Source organism: Tiliqua scincoides, chromosome 3, assembly GCF_035046505.1.
Source record: "Tiliqua scincoides isolate rTilSci1 chromosome 3, rTilSci1.hap2, whole genome shotgun sequence".
In the NCBI taxonomy this organism is placed as follows: domain Eukaryota; kingdom Metazoa; phylum Chordata; class Lepidosauria; order Squamata; family Scincidae; genus Tiliqua; species Tiliqua scincoides.
The window spans coordinates 80,189,577-80,208,500 of record NC_089823.1 but is presented as its reverse complement, the minus strand read 5'-3'; the positions used below and the strand labels follow the sequence as shown (position 1 = coordinate 80,208,500).

The following is an 18,924-nucleotide window of genomic DNA, read 5'->3' as shown; positions in this document are numbered from 1 at the left end:
GCCCTGCCTACCACCTGCCCTCCCACAATACAGAATGCCTCCCCCCACCCCTACTCACCATTCTGCCACCTGGCACTCACCCGGAGCTCCGAGCAGCATTTGGCCATCCTTCGCCCAACACTGAGTGCTGGTGCTGGGCTGGTGTGGGTCTGACAGGATCAGGCCCCATGTCCCAGTGCTGTACATGCCAAACAGCACCTTATACAGAGTATGGTGGCCAGCCAAAGTAGTAGAATTCTGGACTGTTCCATGTCAAGAATATTTTAGAATGCTTCATGCAAAAAGAGTCTCTGCATGTAAAGGCACATGTTGAAGGTATTGCACATCACTCTCCCCAGTTTGCTCATTCCCTACACAATTTTTTTGCATGGGGGAAGAATTCTAAAATACAGTATGACTTTCCCCATCTATAGCATGAAGTGGAACAGCCCAAAACTCTACTGCTTCCGTTTATCTGAAACATGCAGATTAGGTGACATCTGGAGGTGTGCCTGTTTGCAACCTCAGCATGTTCACTCAAGTCGCATTGAGCATGCCCCCTAGTAACCGAGCAGAAGATTGCACTTTAAGTATACAAAGTCTGCACCAGTGATGGCTACCAAATAAACCACTGATCACTGTGAAGGTGCTGTCACTGCAGGTGCCACCCTTTCAAGGACTTATTTGCCCTTCAACCTTGCTTTTTCTTAAGTATCAGGAAAAAGGAAATGGAAGCAGCCAAGGTATTTTGCTTCCTTGTTCTCTCTGGCTCAGTTGCTTTTCCGTGGAGTGAGAAGGGAAGAAAAGCAGGAAGAAGCAGCCAAGCCAAAAAGAAAAGAAGGAAAGTGCTTGGTTGGCATCAATCCAGAAGTAATTACAAATTAGAGAAACATGGCTAACTTTAACTGAGAATCTGAGGGGGAGAAAAACAGATCCACATTTGGGACCTCGCTTGACATTTCTCAAGGGCTCCAGAAATCTCAATCTTGAATCTAACAGGAAATATTAACCGAATATCAACTTCATCTAGAGCCTTTAAACAACACTATTTAAGATGCATAAGGAAACTGAACTGCAGGTTAAAATTAATCTACAAATATTTGGCGTTATGGCAAAGTCCACATTCTAAAGGTCCTCAGATCAGAATGTGAACAGTTACTAACTGTGGAGATGTTGCCAGCTTCCCCAACAGTGCAGAACACATCCGTAAACACATCTGTAGATCTATACAGCATTCAGTGCTACTATTGTTTAAGAAGCCAACTTAATCCGTATTCCAGAATCTTAATTTAAAAAGCACAGAATAAGCAACGCATGCACCAACAGATGATTGCTTTTCAGGATATTTAAAAAGAAATGCCCTGCAAATCTTGCTACCAAATTCTTCTTTCAGATGTTTTTAAATTCAAGAGAAAGAACCAGAATTACTATTTAATTTTATCTACTTGTATAAAATTCATTCACTGAAAAAGTTTTGGAACGTATGCTAATGCAAACTTCTTAACGGCTATAAAAACAAACAGCACTAATTAAAAAACAAACAAGACATATGTTCTATATAGAACAGAACACGTACACTGCACAATTTTCCTATGCTGCAATAGCAATAAGCTGCTCATAGGGAGAGACTGTAGGACTTTGCTAAGTGATCTGCCTAGAAACCGGTCACATCAGATGCAATTAATCACATTGCACAGGAAGTCACAGGGTTGCCCTCTTGGAGTGTGAAATTTCCCAGAATGCAATACCGCATGTTAAGTGATACTGTATAGCAAAACCTCCTCCAGGAATAAGTTCTGCATAAGCGCTGCACAGAACAGAAGTATAGAATGAATTGCCAATCAGGCAGGAAACTGGTGCCGATCTGGCCCCACCCTACCCAGAATGCACTGCACTCATTGGCTAAAATAGCTATCAATCACATCAGAGAGGACTGCAGCAAAACAGCACTAAAGGAATTGGCAATATTATTATTTTTATTATTATTAACAGTATTTGTATACCGCTTTCAACAAAAGTTCACAAAGCAGCAATATGGAAAGGGAGACTATCTGTGGATCAGGTATCTGTGAATTTGCCTTACCGTGGATCATGGATCACAGACCTCCAGATCACCCCCCAGCAGACCTCCCAGACATGACTGGAATCTCATTCTGGCCATTAGAAAGGCTCTGGGCGGCATTTTGAGCCTCAGAGTAGCCACGTGCCGTGACATGTGGCCTCTCTGAGCCCAGGTGGGCTGAAAACCGTGGATTTGATTATCTGTAATTTTTGGAATCCACAGGGGGTCTGGGAATGGATCCCCTGTGAATACAAAGGCACCACCTGTGTTACTGTGCTTAAACACATCCCTGAAATGCTCGTTTTCCTATTATTTTCCAGAGTGTGGTTCAACTGAAGAGGGGAAAAAATTCTTGCAGGGCATAGTTAAAATGCCTGCATGAGCACAAAAAAGCAGATTCAGAAGATTCCATTAAAAAAAGGTTATTAGAAAAATTAAGCAACGGGGGGGGGGGGAGAACTTCAGATTGGGCCTGTGAAATGTGGGAGGGAGGAGTTCTCTCCCCCACCCCATATTATTTTTCTACCAAATAATCCCTCTAGCTCCCATTTCCCCCTTGAAGTAGCTTCTCCCAATAACAGTTATTTCAAGTGGAAACTCAGTGGAAGGGGAAGCGGTTTCAGTGGCACACACAGTGTGTGTGAAAGGGTTACCCCCTCCCTCCCAAACTGGCTCTCCCCACAGCAGCTGCTTCCACTTAGAGAGCAGCACTTCCAGGATTAAGCCAACTTCTTTCCAATGCAATTAGCTGGGTGCCTAGTTTGACCAGCAGCTCTCAGGTCACAGGCTTATCATTTTTTTGCTTCTGCCACTCTGCAAGGTGTAAAGGGAACTTGTGCTCACATTATCCGCACTTTACAAAACCAAACACTACTGTAACGGCAGCCAATTGAGAAACGCACTCTTTGGGAGAACTAAGGACTACTATTACATTACTACACAGGATACTCACTCACTCACTCACTGTTTATTGGCATACATAACAAAAACAACTACAGTGAATACAGATCTGTAATAAATGCACAGGTCACTCTTGAATTGTGACAAGAGACTAGAAGGAATAAAACTTTCTGAAGAGACTCATAGCTACAACTTGATATAGAAAATATCCAACAATGTGACATACTGGCAGTGGGGAGAAGATGAATTCTTCTGAGGAAAAGAAATACTGTAAACATTTACAGCTTGCCAGCATGGCCACGCTTTTTCCATAAGGAAGCAATGGCCATTATAAACATAGCGAAAAGCCAGTTTTCATGGTACAAACTCGTACCACATGTTCTGCTTGAGAAACTGGAGGGCTTGCCAGTAAGTAATAGATGCGCCTTAATAGGGGAAAGCTCAGGTTTAAATAGTGGATTGAAAGCGCTGGCGATTACTTTAACAGCCGAGTTAGGGGCCTTTCCATGTTTCAGCTGTGCTAAGGAAGCTGCTTTCCAAGGATTTTGTCCCACAGGACTGCTGTAATGTTTCAAAGGCCTGCAACCACATGGACAGGGCCAATCACGAGTCTTTTCCTCAGGGACCATAAAAAGGGAAAAATGTATGGAGGTAAAATGATGCCGACAAATCAGACGGACTGTAGAAGATAAGCCAGTTAAGATTTCCACCTTCTCTTCATACTTCCAGCAGGCACTGATATGTTGTTTCCATGCGGCTTGACTCTGACCACATCTGCTCTTGTGTGCTTCCACAGATCAGCACTAAACTCAATGATGCATGCCCAACCAGCAGTGAGCTGAATCCTTCTACACCACAATTACATACTTTAGCAGCATAAGAACAGCCACAGTGAAACAGGCCAAAAGGCCATCTAGTCCAGGATCCTGTTTCCCGCAACAGCCAACCAGACAACTCTAGGCAGTCTCACAAGTGAGACATAAAGGCATACTTCCCTTCCTCCATTGTTTTTCTGTAACTGGTATCCAGAGGCATACTACCTCTGACCTTGGAGGTAACACAGAGTCATCATGACGGATGCCACTGATAAACTCGTCCTCCATGAATTTGTCTAATCCCCTTTTAAAGCCCGCTACGTTACTGGCCACCATCACATCTTGCAATAGTAACTTTCAAGGATTAATGGTGCATTCCATTTCCAACATACTATTGGCACAGAACAGCATGGCACTAATTGAGAAAGATACATATAGATGCACTATCAACAAGAGTGAGTTAAACCTGTGTGCAAAACACCTCATTTACATGGCGCTTCAGAAGATGTTAAAAGGTTTTATCAAGGCTGATGCACAATACAGTAGTTTTCAACAACAACAAAATCTAATTTTAATTTTTTGAAAAAGAACAAAGTGTCCTGTGACACCTGAAAGACTAGCACATTTACTGCAGCACAGGCTTTCATGCATTTGATCCCACTCCAGTCCACAAAAGGTTATGCTACAGCAAGTTTCTGTTCAAGGGGCCATAAGATGCTTGGTGGTTTTTGCTGCAACAGACAAAGGGCCCAATCCTATCCAATTTTCCAGCTTCAGTGTAGCCACAATGAAGCCCTGTGGTAAGGGAACACGTGTTCCGATACCTTGAGAAGACACCAGTCCCTCCACCATAGCATGCAGCCTACACCCCACAGGCACAACTACACCAGCACTGGAAAATTGGATAGGATTGGACCATAACTTGGCTACTCTTCTGGAAGCTGTTGATAACTACTTGCTGGTTTTTACTCTATGCTGTGACTGTGACTATGTGTGTGTTTGTTTTCTTGGAGTTTTGTGGGTTTATAAAAGTGTAATGAAACGCTGAATCAAGAGATTTGCATTCTTATGCAAATCTTGCATAGCTAATTGTCCTGTAATTTGCTATTCACAGAAAAATACTGTATATACTACAGCAGTGTTTCTCAAACTGTGGGTCGGGACCCACTTGGTGGGTTGTGAGCCAATTTCAGGTGGGTCCACATTCATTTCAATATTTTATTTTTAATATATTAGACTTGATGCTTCCATGTTATGTGACTGTATTTGGGGAAATGTTACAGACCTGTACTTTTAACAAGCTGCTATGTATATTCATTTAACAATGACAGTCAATGGGATTTACTCCTGGGTAAGTGTGGATAGGATTCCAGCCTAGGGTCGCTAAAAATTTTTCTGCCTGATGCTGTCACTTTTGGTCACGACATCACTTCCAGTTTGACCCGACATATTCTCATTCTAAAAAGTGGGTCCCGGTGCTTAGGCTGGCACCCTTCAGTCTTGGAAGACTATGGTATCGCGCTCTGAATGGTGGTTCTGGAACTGTGTCCTCTCCAGTGCACGAAGCCTGGGTAAAGTAGATATGGAGGATAGACTGTTTCCCATACAGCAAATCCTCCCTCTCCACGTCGCTGAAATGGTCCAATGGAAAGGCAGAGGCCAATACGGTTGGTTCTAGCAGCGTCGCAGGAGTTGCCAGAACATGACTGTGTTCAGCCATGAAACGTGTGAGAATCACTGTACTACAGTATATAAACTGCACTTATTAAAACAAGTGTGTCCAATGAGAGCTAATGATATCTGGAGGAAGATAATAATACTTACATGTCTCCCTAAATCTGACTGCACTATGCTTTTTCATTTGTTCCTTACACCTTGGATACTACAGACCCAGACAGCACATTAGGTAGCAGACACAGGATTTCTAATTTTATGTATGCCATCAATTCACAAAGTAACAGTAATGGAGGGATCCACAGGGGAGAGAAGCAGTAAGGAGAGAATGCTTAACTCCTGTTTGTCACTTTCCCTTAGCAATCTCTCCCCCTAGCCATTTTTCCCCATGTGACCAATACACACACATATTGTAATCTTTAATTGTGGCGGGGAAGAAAAGCAACCCAGAACAAGGGTGCAGAGGGGTGCAGGAACAAGTCGGGAGTAGGACTGTCCTCTTGCGCTGCTTTAATGGCAAACACTGAAACAATGCAAACATGGAGTTCTACCCAAATATTCATACTGAGCCTTTTCAAAAGCATGGACATTCACCTGTGAAGGACAGTCTGCTTTACAACACTAAAATGTCAGCTTCTCTTGAACTCAATGTGATGTATTTCACTTTAGCTGTAAAGATACAAGGTTATACTATTCGGTTTTGGGTTATTAAAGAAAGTTCTGCAGCGGGGTAATCCTTTCGGTTCTTGGCAATGGTGATGGGGCACTCATAGGATAGTTAGAAAAGATTCTGAAGTTAATATGAATTTGCCAGTAAACTCATTGAACAAATGCAAGCATTAGTAATGACAAAGTGCATGTGGGAAAGATACATCATTTATCCTCTTACTGAAGGTTCTGGACAATGTTAACTATTTACACAGAATACATATAAACATTTCTAATAAGAGTAAAATGGGAGTTCTGAGAACCAGGAGTGACTCAGAAAACTGTGTCTGAAGGCTACTTCATTCATTATATTTTCTTTATATGGATGTAGGAAACAACTTATGAGTGTTACATTGACAAATAGCATGTTCCCAATTTTCTTAACATGTGCACATGTGGCAAAATGTCTGTGCAAACAAGCATCACAATACATGCACTTCCACCACAGGTATGAATAAGGAAAGGATTGTACAGTTACTATGATACTCTATGGTAGTCTACATGGGGCTGTCCTTGAAAAGTTTCTGGAAATTTGAACTGGTGACACTTGTCACCAAAATGCTATCAAGAGCCTAGTTTCAAGGGCCTGCTATCAAGGACACAGTTTATCACTCTGGCACAGTGTGATCCGCATTGACCAAGGCCAATTCAAGACTTTGATTTTGACATTTAAAACCTAAATGAATTGAGTCCAAGGTAACTGAAGGACCACTGTGCTCTGCACAAATCTGCTTGCCTACCAAAGGCACTTGGAGAGGCCCTGCTCTGTGTTTTATTGCCAAAGTGTGACTGGCAAGGACTTGGGATAGGTCCTTCTTGGTTGCTGTGCTCATGTTGTGGAATTCCCTCCTCCAGCTAGATCACCTGCCCCCTTCAGCTTCCACATTTAAAAGAATTGTGAAGACTGCTCCTGGTTTGCTGGGCTTTTGCTCTTGATCCAGCTGCTTTTCTAATTTGCTGTGAAATTCATTCATATATTTTATTGGTTATATTTTTTGTTATCAAATGCTTTATTGCACACTGTCTTAGGTAAAATTTGTAGCTCAGTACATATCTTTTGTATGAAAATGTGGAAACAGATCCATAAGCATGGGTTAAAAATAACTCCCATGGTACGCTTGTGTCACTGACAGCCCATCCCTTCTCATGTAGGACCAACAGCCTCACTGTAAGAACAAACAAGTCCCAGGTTTACTTCCATATGCACATCAAAGAGCATCTTGGGAATCTACTTGCCAAAGGAATTGCTACTTGCCCTGGACAAGTGGGAGCGAAGCTGAGATACAAGGTGATGTGTTCCAAACAGTTCTCATCAGCAGAGCCTGTATTTACTCTCACAAACATCATTGCCAAAGCACTTTTTGAACAGAAGAAAAAGGCAGCGCATCAATAAACACATTCAAGGCACTTTTTGCTCTGTAATGACTTCTTTCCAGTCGGTTGAAGGCACTTGCCATATCTGTAAATGAAACTTTAAATCACATCTCTACTAGAGGGCCCATAATGAATTGTCTCTGTTTGTAACTGTCAGTGTGAAGCTGGTCCTCTTTACTCAGGGTCTAGCCTCTTCCTCAAAAATAAGACTTTTCATTAATTTTCATGCTAATAAACATTTACATTATGTTAAGTCCTTTCATCAGATAAAGACTGCAGATTGTTAAACATTGCACTGTAGAGGAAATATACATTTCAACTAGGGCTTGAAAAATGGCTTTCGCAATGGCAATTCACAAGACATTCTTTCTTGAGAGTTCAGAGATCTGCCCAAAATATCAAGGCGATACAGGTATATGTGAATACTAACCATCTTTCCTAAATCAAAGATGGTTGACCTTTCATAACTCAGTTGAGTCAGATGACTATGGAGAGACTGCAACTTGCCTAAAGAGCACTGGGTGATCCATGCCTAAAGGGAAGATCAAGGCTACGGACAATACAGTCACCAAGGTAACAGTGTACAAGAAGTAGTACAATGTTCTACATCTCTTCCTCTCATTTACTCCCTCATCAGACTAGTAAAACTAAGGAAATTCAAACATCCTCCTCCTCCTCTACTCCTGTTCTGTATTTGCACTCCTCCCAAGATATTTCACAGGTGAGGAAAGGTGAGGTGGTTGTACCAAGACAACCAGCCTTGGGCAGGTAGTCCCCTGGTTGATTCACCCCAGCCTTGCATAAAATCTCAGGGGCTGCAGAGTTGAAAGGCATGCCCGAAAGGCTTGGGGAGGCTTGGGGAGGCATGCCCGAGGGCAGAGGCTACTTGAATATACAATCTCAGAAATCATGAATGAACTGAACTGAACATGAATGAACTGAAAATAGAATATAGGCTCAGTTTAAAAAATTACAAAATGAGGAATTCTTTGAGTGTTTCAGACATGCTAAAAATGATCAGCACAGCCTTAGCAGTAAGCAAGACAGTAAAGAAACAAAACAAAGTGCAATGGGCACTGATAGGTCTTAAGATTGAAAAACTTGAATGTAGATTTCTTACATTTATACTAAAATTAAAAAATTAAATAAAGCAGGGGTGCCCAAACCCCGGCCCTGAGGCCACTTGCGGCCCTCAAGGCCTCTCAATGCGGCCTTCAGGGAGCCCCCAGTCTCCAATGACCCTCTGGCCCTCCAGAGATTTGTTGGAGCCTGCACTGGCCCGACGCAACTGCTCTCAGCGTGAGGACAACTGTTTGACATCTCGCGTGAGCTGTGGGATGAGGGCTCCCTCCACTGCTTGTTGTTTCACATCTGTGATGCAGTAGCGGCAGCGAAGGAAAGGCCAGCCTTGCTTTGTGCAAGGCCTTTTATAGGCCTTGAGCTATTGCAAGACCTTCATTCATTCATAGTTCATATTTAATATATTCATTTATGTAAACTTATGTAAATTTATACAAATTTTAAATGTAAATTAATTCTTTTTTCCCCCCAGCCCCCGACACTGTGTCAGAGAGCTGATGTGGCCCTCCTGCCAAAAACTTTGGATACCCCTGAAATAAATAATTGATCCTATGTGATAATTGATAATACAGTCCAGTATGCAATTTTCCTTTACTTTAAAAAGGTATCATGATTCACTGCATTGCAAAAAAGTAATTATCAAATGTATAAAACACTTCACATATGAAAATCCAGGATTTTTAAAAAGTGACACTGTGCAGCTGCTCTGTGACATTACAAATACTGAGAGTACCAACAAGTAATAAGAGGCTCTCTCCGTTTCTCTTCCACAGATCCTTAAACACTTACGCATTACTTTCCCATAGAAACATAATACACTACAGTAGTTTCATAATCCAAATGAGATCTGGAGCAAAAAAAGCTACTGGATTTGTTTTTTACTAAGGTGAGATAGAAATTAATATTTTCATGGAAATCAGTAAAGTACTACCTACATACATACAAAAAGAAAGGAGTTAGTGTGGAATGGACCAAAGGATCCCACAGTTGAAATGTAGCCAACTTTAATGACCAATACTAATCAGATTCGACCATTACTATGTTTCACAATGGGTTTTTAATCCTGCCTGGACAAAATGTACAGTTGAATAGGAAGAAAGAAGGCTGCTTTTCTTTCAGGATTTGCCTCCAGCTGTTCGGAAGAAGAAAGCACCATTTAAACACAAACACATTTGTCTTTCCTTTCCCAGTCCAAATCACACATAGACACTCTTACTCCAAAAACTTAAAAGTATATTAGTGAACATCTGTGGACAGAGGGAGTAACTAACACAACCTCTCATCAACAGCCTTCCTGTGAGGGGTGTGGCGATAGGTCCACATAGCTGATTCTTTTTAAGTTACTTTTTCAAATGGTTGCCTCTGAGAATATTTGTGCCATCGTGTCTGAAATGAAAATGACATTAAACTTCTAACAGGATGGAGATGCACAGAGCTAAATGTTTGTTTAATCTTTTTTTTTCCCTTTGGTATTCCCTAGTTGTGCTGTAAATGAAGGGGAACACACAAACTCATTTCCTCTTCTCTTATGAAAACCCCAGTGTTTTGCTGGTTCAAGACCCATTCCATTTACTAACTCTTCCACCAAGGTTCTGCCTACAAGATGTTCCACATGCATGCCAAAAAGTTTAGTCTGAGAAAGGAGGTGGCGGAAGGGAAGTTAGGAACACATGAACAGTTAACTGAGAAAATGTGCAAATGTGAAGCAGCCAGATCCAACAATCCTCCTGGCATAAGGGCCTTCCTACAGCAGCACTTCAGAGAGAGCTATGTTGTGCAATAGTGATGGAAATGTATTTTCAGGCATATTATTTTACAGTTAACAGTGTCCCACCATCACCATCACTAACACCATCACTAACAAAGTAGTATTTTACACATAATTCTTCAGTCAATTCCTTGGATTCCACCATCACTAACAAAGTAGTATTTTACTTTATTTTACTACCCACCATCACTAACAAAGTAGTATTTTACACATAATTCTTCAGTCAATTCCTTGGATTCTTTCTGCTTTAACATATTATAACATATATTATAACATAATGCATGATAAATGACATATTCTAGATGCCTTCCAGCCACAGTAAAGAGAGGTTTCCAATGTTGATGCAATACAGAGTCTAAACACAGCCTTTCAGCTCAGTACCCGTGCAAGGAGTCCTGCCAGGCAACACACCAGCTTAAGGAGGGCCATGTGCTCTTGATACACAAGTTCCCATTACTTCAAAAAGAGTACAGGGGGTTGTGTCTGAGCCTCTAGTCAAACAATAACCAACAAGTGGCTTTGCATATCCATCTCATGGAATCAAAAACAAGCAAAAATTAATTAGCTAACTGCAAATTTCCTAGTTCAGTCAGCCCGCATTTTATGTTCGATGAAATTGCATGAATTCAAGTACATGCACTCACCCCCCTCCCAAAAAAAAACAAAACAGAAAAACAATGGTTTAAATCATACAGGTGATTTCACCCACCATTTCACTTACTTTGTGCCCCAGACAGGGCCTGAAATGGGAGAATGAAGCTGCTGTTCCCTCAGTCTCCATGGGTGTCTTACACTGTGCTTTTAGTTCTTAAAGAGACAGTGCATATTTATCAGCTTTGAGGGAGTTTCAATTGTATAGTCAATTCTGACTTTACATTCCAACCTTGGAACGTAACCCTTGCTTAAGATGCAGGCTGACTGAGGTTTGTTTCCAAAAGTATCAGTTGGCAAACCAGTTGGCTACATAGACCAAACCTAAGGTAAGTCTTGTAATCTTGTCCAAATGGCCGGTCCCATCTTAAGGACCATCTTTATATCATAACCTTGCTTCCAGTCCTTCAAATACAGAGTTCAAAGAAGGACAAGAGTTCAGAGTACTTTCTGAAATCCAAGCTTTGGTCCAGCTTCCATTCAATTTGTTGATCCACTGCAGATTTAGATTTGCTTAAGCTTTGATCACCAGCAGTATTGCTAGCAAGATCACTAGCTGTTTAACAGAACATCGTATTGAACTTCCTTCCTTTTCCCTTGACCAAACCTATCTGGCTCCCTTGTTCTCACAGCCTATGTGCATTTAATCATGTGGTTTGTAATACCAGAAATAGTGGATAGTGTACTCCCAAAATTCTGATAACAAGTGGCAGGCCTAACCTGTCTGGGGCAGGGAAATGGAAGAACCAACAGACAACATTTTATGGCGGATGTTTTAAATAATTTGTTCCACTTGCAGAGGATTGAAGTGCCGCAGCCTTCAGTCAAAGCAACAGCATTCATGAATGTTTCCTTATCTTGCACTGGTCAGCAGTTCATTTGCTTACCCTCTCTCTATGCTTGCTACTGAAACAAGACTCCAGTTTTGCCCCACAGTGGGTAAGTAGGCAGGCAAATGACCACAGCTTCACTGTTTCTAAATGCTGCTTATCTGATCTAGAATTGTTAAAGCAACAGTATCAATCTGTGGTTCAGAAACTGGCAACACAAGTTGTGAAAGCTGCAAGGCATTGCAACAAATGGACAAATCAGATGTTGTAGAAACGGTCCACAAGGAATAGGAATCTGTTACCACTTAGAAACATTTACCAAAAATACTATTTTATAAAGTTATTGTATATTTCTTGCTCGGTACAGAGCTTCAAAACAGATACATACTATATATGCATTTAATAGCAAGAACAACTGGTCCATTATCTACCCCTTTGAAGATACATCACTCTAACCTACTTAACAACATACAGAGCATTTAATGAAAAGGGCACATAAGAAAAAATACTTTACCCATCCAAGAGTGATGACTAACCAGAACCAGATTAAACAACAGGAACTGCAAGTCTTCCAATAACTAGCAAATGGAAGAACAGATTTTTTTCTTTTCCAGCCTTTAAAACAAGAACTTGTCCGTTTAGAGCACTGGTTCCCAGCCTGTGGTCCAGGGACCACAGGTGGTCCGCAAGACTCTGAGAAGTGGTCCACGAAGTCTCAGAAAAAGATCACCTTTGAACACTTCCAGTGTCTCACCATGCAAGCAATCTCCCATGGACCACCAAAGAGGGTAGAGAATAGACTGCCCACAGCCACAACCATTGAAGTGTCAGTTGCGGCTGTGGGCAGGCCATTCTCCATTCTCTCCAACATGAGGGAGGCTGGGGGATAAGAATAGGCCCTCCGTTTGACTGTACTTGTCGTAAGAGGCGACTAAACAGCCACCGGGTAGATGGGACTCTTCGGCCTGGGAAGGCAGCTCATCTGAGAGAAGGAAAACTCTGATCCCAAACCTCCACTGCCTTGTGGCTACATCCAGTTATGGAAAAGGCTTCAGGAGTCAACCTCGAGGCAAAATCCGGAGCCGGAGTCCCTAAGGTAGTTCATGGCTGAACACAGTCCCGTTCTGGCAACTCCTGCGATGCCTCTGGAACCAACCATATTGGCTTCTGCCTTTCCATTGGACCATTTCAGTGATGTGGAGAGGGGGGATTTGCTGCATGGGTAACAGTCTATCCTCCATATCTACTTTACCCAGGGTTCGCGCACTGGAGAGGACACTCTGTTCCAGAACCACTGTTCAGAGCGCAATACCATAGTCATCCGAGACTGAAGGATGCCAACAACAGGGGGAGCACTTGGTAGACGGACCACCAGAGAAGGCAGAGACCACAGCCATGAGCGGTCCGTGACAATTCCAATTTTTGTCTCAGTGGTTCGCGGGCTTCTAAAGGTTGGGAACCACTGGTTTAGAGGTGTATCACTGTTACAGAGGGACACCATGGCCCAACCCAGCATGGAGATCTATGCAGAGATGTAGTTTACACATCTATAAAGAATGCAGATGCGGCCCTAATGAGTATCCAGAAGCACATTTGTGTTTTTATGTGAAGACACATCCCCATCAAGGGTCACTTACTACATATTACTAGTTGCCCATGACTTGAGCCTATGCTACACAGTGAAATCCCAAATTTCATTAGTTGATCTAACAAACACAGTAATACTTAGCATATAGCTCCTTTAAGGGTTCTAAGTGCTTCACATGCATTATCTTCTTGTTATCCTTACCACACCCCTGTAAGGCAAGCATTTCCATATTGCAGTTGGGGAACTGAGCCTGAGAGAGAGCAAAGGCCTCCCAGTGAGTTCAAGGCAGAGGCGAGATCTGAACTGGGAAAGAGCTAATTTGCAACCCCATCTCCCAGCCACTACATTATGTCAGCTGTATGCAAATGTTCCTTTCAATAATTGGTACACCTGCTAGATAAACATTTTTCTGAACTTTACATTTTTATTAAATTTGTTTGAGATAAATACAATGATTTGTTTATTTTAAACCCCATTATATATAACTGCTATGAGCATTCACAAGCATATGCATCTTTGTCAACAACGCTGACAGAAGTAATAATTCTTCAAAGTTTTATCTTCTGGGGTTAGACTCTCCAAGAACCCTATTCATATATGTCATCAACACAAACAAGATCTGGGAAAACCAGACTGGTTTTATTAACCCTTTAGAAATTTATTTAGTGAGTCTTCCTGTCGCTAAAATCTTCATATAAAACTCTTTTCAAACCCAAATGTTACTATCGTGTACAAACTGAAAATGTTAAAAACATCAAAAAGGTCAATATTAGAACAAAAGCGGAATAACAATTACAAACACATATCAGACCTTTTCCTTACCCTCTTTGCCTTTAAAAAAAAAAATCTTCATTGCACTCTTTAGGGCTCTTTCTTCCCACTACAAAGAAATCAATATTCTTCCATACTGCTCTAGTCACATGATTTAATTTAGTCAGTCAATAAACATTTAAAGTCTTCATGGTTTACAGGAGTAATACATCTTAATAGAACAAATGGCCTACCAAATTTCAGAACAATTAATTAGTCTCAAAATGTATTAATTAATTGTGCAGAGATTATCTATCAAACTTGATTTGCTATGATGCTATCATTCAACGAATGAGTCTGAGGTCTGAACATTAGTCAACACAATTCTATGTGTGTCTACAGAAAAGGCAGTCCTATTGAGTTCAATGGAACTACCTCCCAAGTAAGTGTGTACAGGATTGCTGCCTAAGGGCCCAGTCCTATACCAGGGCTGCACTGAGAGCCAGCATGCTGCCCTGGAATCCACCATTGTGTGAGTGCCATAAGGCTGGTGATGGTGAGGATGCTGTGCCAGCAGGGAGGCCAGCACCAGTTGGCACTGGGCCTTAGCACTAGGAAGATGCCTCAGAGGAGCGCCAGGTGGTAAATGACCCTGCCAGGCAATGGGAAGGCTTTTGGGGGTGGGGGGGCAGGGCAGAACTGGGCAAAGGTAGGGAGGGCCAGAGGGAAGATTGGGCCTGAGAGGAAGATGGAGATGACAGCAGAGTCTGCTGCCAAATTTGATGTCCCTTCCCAAGCTGCCTCCTCAGTTCTGTGCCTGCTACTGGATCTCAGGAGACCCACTGCTGCCACTAGAACTCAACACAGGGTAATGGAGCATTGGTTCCCTTACCTCAAGGAGGCTCCAGCAGCTGGTCCAGCCCCACAGGATATAGTGGTGGCCATTTCGGTGGCCCTGGACCATAGGATTGGGCTGTAAGTCACCCACTTCTGCTCTACAGTTGCAAAGAACCAAACACTAAAGACAACACTAAAGACAACATTATATAGCGGTATATAAATACTGTTAATAATTAATAATAATAACACTCCTTGATGAAAGAACAAGAAGAGATCTGACATAATAAACAGTTATAATATACTATTAAAGGATGTTTCCAAAGAATTCCAAAATGTGCAGATACAAAGATCCAGCAAGGGAGCCATATACATGAAAGCACTTTTCTGTGCACACATCCAGTACAAATGCACAGATGCATCACAATGCACACCCAGGCCTCTCTGAAGGTGAATCCTGATAGGAGTGTGGATGGCACACCCATTCAGAGCCATTAAGTTGTGCATAACTAGGGTTTTATTGGGGCCAACAGCTGTAATGAAGCTCAAAACAAGATTGTCTTTTTTTCCCCAAATTTTGTGTAAACATCATAGCCATTCCAGAGCTTCATTTTCATTCCACAAACACAAGGAAATGTGGATTCCAAAAGCGGTTTGGGGTGTCAGATGATTTGATACTGTCCTTCCACAAGGACTGTGCTGATTTCCCTTTTGGCTTTGGCCAAACAAGACCATGGCTTAAATTAAAACCAGATGCACATCACAAAGCTCAGTTTATGCATTGCAGGAATAAGAACTGATAAAGGACATCAGGCACTGATAAGGTTATTGGTTAACACAGTGCAAAATGAAGCAATTGGTCTTTTCCAAGAAATGTAAAGTAGAATTTCAGAGGTTGTTTCCAACACCATTTTATAAAGCTCTATTTCTTGCTTAAGCCACTGCTTTACCCAGGAGCTAATGGAATTAATTTTAACCTTGTAAACTAAAAGGGTTTATTGTATACAAACTATATGTTATTTAGTTGCAGGTCCATCTGTATGCTGAATCCCAATTACTATGAGACCCAACATCTTGCATACATTCAAGTGTATATATGACAAAAATGTTTTATGCTTAGAGGAAAGAAGCTAATCTTCTTACTGGAAAGGACACAAGGATAATTAGGACTGCATTCTTCTCCCAGCAACTTTGACTATTTTCCATACTATGCCAATTCTTCGTTTACTGCTCCTAGGAATACCACCACACTCCAGAAATCCACTTGAATGGTGATGGTTTTCACAGCTCCATTCCCACACAATAAACGTAAAATTTAAACAGGTACTACTTTGCTGAAATAAGGAAACCATGATCACAAAAGACAAGTGCTTAAAATAACATACAAAGAGACCCTCTGCAGAAGTTTCCACAAGATTACAAATGAAATTTTGGGCACAACCATTGGTGAATGAACTGCACCATAGATGGAAGGGAAGCTTCCTTTGCTACCACTGATCTCTCATCAGCAAATTGTATCTACTCTACCAGGATTTCTACGCCATGCTCTGCCTGCCTCACTTTTTCCACACCATCCTCTTCAAGAAGGAATGAGACCTTCAAGAAATTTTTTTAAAATAGGATACAATTCAAAAACCACATCCGGACATATGCAAAGTACTACATGTCATTTTTTAATGGTCATATACACTAAAGTAGTGTCTGACTGTATAGCAGATATTTTTGCTGACTGTACAAGGGTGTAGGCATGTCAGAGAGAACCTATAAACCACATCTAATTCTCACAATTATATCCAACAAAGCCCTGGGATTTTTTTTGGGAAGCAGACTGCAGCTGGAATACATTAGTCAAATCTGTGCCATATTCTTTTAAACTGTAAAGGCTAAGTTCCAATGCATAGTTATTTTAATACCTCAAGAGTTTTAACAATACTTAAACATTTTAAAAACAATGTGCAAGGGGGAAAAAAATCAAATGTCATTTGTACAAGGAACCAAACACAATCTCTCTTGCAAGGACACCCAGCAGGCCAGGACTTTCAGAGTAGATCAGCTGAGGGTGTTTAAGGAAGCAGGCTTCAAGTCAAACTAGCCTAAATGAGTACGCAAGTCTGGACAGAGGACTTCTAAGTCAAGTATGAATTTGTAGTTCTGTTCAGTGGGTAACATTATCATGCAAAGCCAGCCTTTTATCAGGGGTTTCAAGAGGACATTGCAAGTTATTGACTTATGCCTTTTCCCTTCAGACCCCTACTCAACCCCTTCCAAAACCCAGCTCCAGCCAAACTCAAGGGTAAGAGAGAGACAGATTAGAATCGACTTAAATAAAAACCCAAACCCGCAGATATACACATTATCTGGAAGTGGCATTCAAAAGTTGTGGGTTCCAATCAAGTACCAGCAAGCCACATCACTTATAGGCTTCTTCTGCATGTGTCTTCCCACATCTGCTTTGTGTGAGGTCATAAGCTTTGAGCAGGATACTAAATTGCACTGCAGGGACATCTCCGGTGCAGCAAAAAAGGCTATAACCTTGCTCGGGCTACAATCCTATCCACACTTCCCTGGGAGTAAGCCCCATTGGTTATAATAGGACTTACTTCTGAGTAAGGATTGGGCTCTCAGTCTTTGGTAAAATGGGGGGGGGGAAGAGGGTGTAGGCTTCTACACAGTAGTACCAGCACAGCCAGGCACGCTTGCCTCTCCCATTGCTGGGTTCCCTGCTCTCCTCTTTACTAGTACTTGGGTGCTTCAGACAGCACCCAAACCCCGAGACCCACCCCAGAGCATCCTTCCAGACCTCAGAGCATCAGGATCTCACCAGGGGCTGAAGCCCTCCCAGCTTCTTGCCAATGTTCAGTCCAAAACTCCCTCCAAATAAAAAAAGAGCACACCTCTCATGTGCAGAGTGCCCCCAATAAAGAATCGCATGCCTCTGCACATGGACAGAGTGCCCTCAATAAAAAACAGCACATGGGCAGAGTGCCCCCAATAGCACGCCTCTGCACATGGGCAGAGTGCCCCTCTTATCAGTCAGCTCCATACGGCTGCCACATACAGCCCCAGCCCGCCCCATGTAGCTGCAGCAGTACGAGGGCAGGAGGCGCACCGAGGAGTTGGAGCATCTCTCCGTCGGCTCCGCGAGCCTTTGTCCCCGAGGTGATGCGAGGACCCCAGCAGAAGGGGGGAGGCGGAGGGGTTCAAGCCCGCGGCTCCCGAGCTGCCCCGCTTACCCATGGCCTCCTGAAGGCGGGCAGCAGCTTCTCGCCTCTCGAGCTTGGCTTTCCCGGGTCTGCCCGAGGAGACCGCAAACTCCCGACGCTCTCTCTGAACAGCCGCCTCCGCTCCCGGCGCTCAGGCTGCCCTCGGCCCTCCCCCGATCCGCTGCTCCCAGCCGCGGCTACGGCCAAGGAGGCGGAGCCGCAGAGCGCGGCGAGGGACAGCGCGGAGTCCCCAGAGCCGGGCTGGCGCGGCGCGCGACTGTCCTCGCTCCGAGCAGAAACCCAGGCATAGTCTACTCAGAAGCAAGTCCCATGATAGTCAGTGGGGCTTACTCCCAGGAAAGTGTGGCTAGGATGGTAGTCTCTGCATGAGGAAACTAGAGCCCCAAGCCTAGGCATGGCTACTCAGAAGTAAGTCCCATTATAGTCAATGGGGCTTACTCCCAGGTAAGTGTGACTAGCATTAGTAGCCTCTGTGCACAAAGTTGGCTGTGCCCTGGAGTAAACTAGAGTCCAATCCTGGGCATGACTACTCAGAAGTAAGTCCCTACTACTAAGAAGTAAGTAAGAAGTAAGTCAATGGGGCTTACTCCCAGGTAAGTGTGACTAGGATTAGTAGCCTCTGTGCACAAAGTTGGCTGTGCCCTGGAGTAAACTAGAGCCCAATCCTGGGCATGGCTACTCAGA

At 42.8% G+C, this 18,924-nt stretch overlaps 1 protein-coding gene across 1 annotated transcript in view; it reads right to left on the bottom strand.

The window, feature by feature from the left end:
* The window catches only part of GPM6B (glycoprotein M6B), a 119,274-nt gene extending 100,942 nt beyond the window's left edge, over window positions 1-18,332 (bottom strand). The window contains exon 1 of the mRNA XM_066620063.1: window positions 18,250-18,332. Within this exon, the coding sequence (XP_066476160.1) occupies window positions 18,250-18,253 (4 nt within the window). The 5' untranslated portion in view covers window positions 18,254-18,332. The remainder of the gene's footprint in view (window positions 1-18,249) is intronic.
* Window positions 18,333-18,924: the final 592 nt, after the last annotated feature.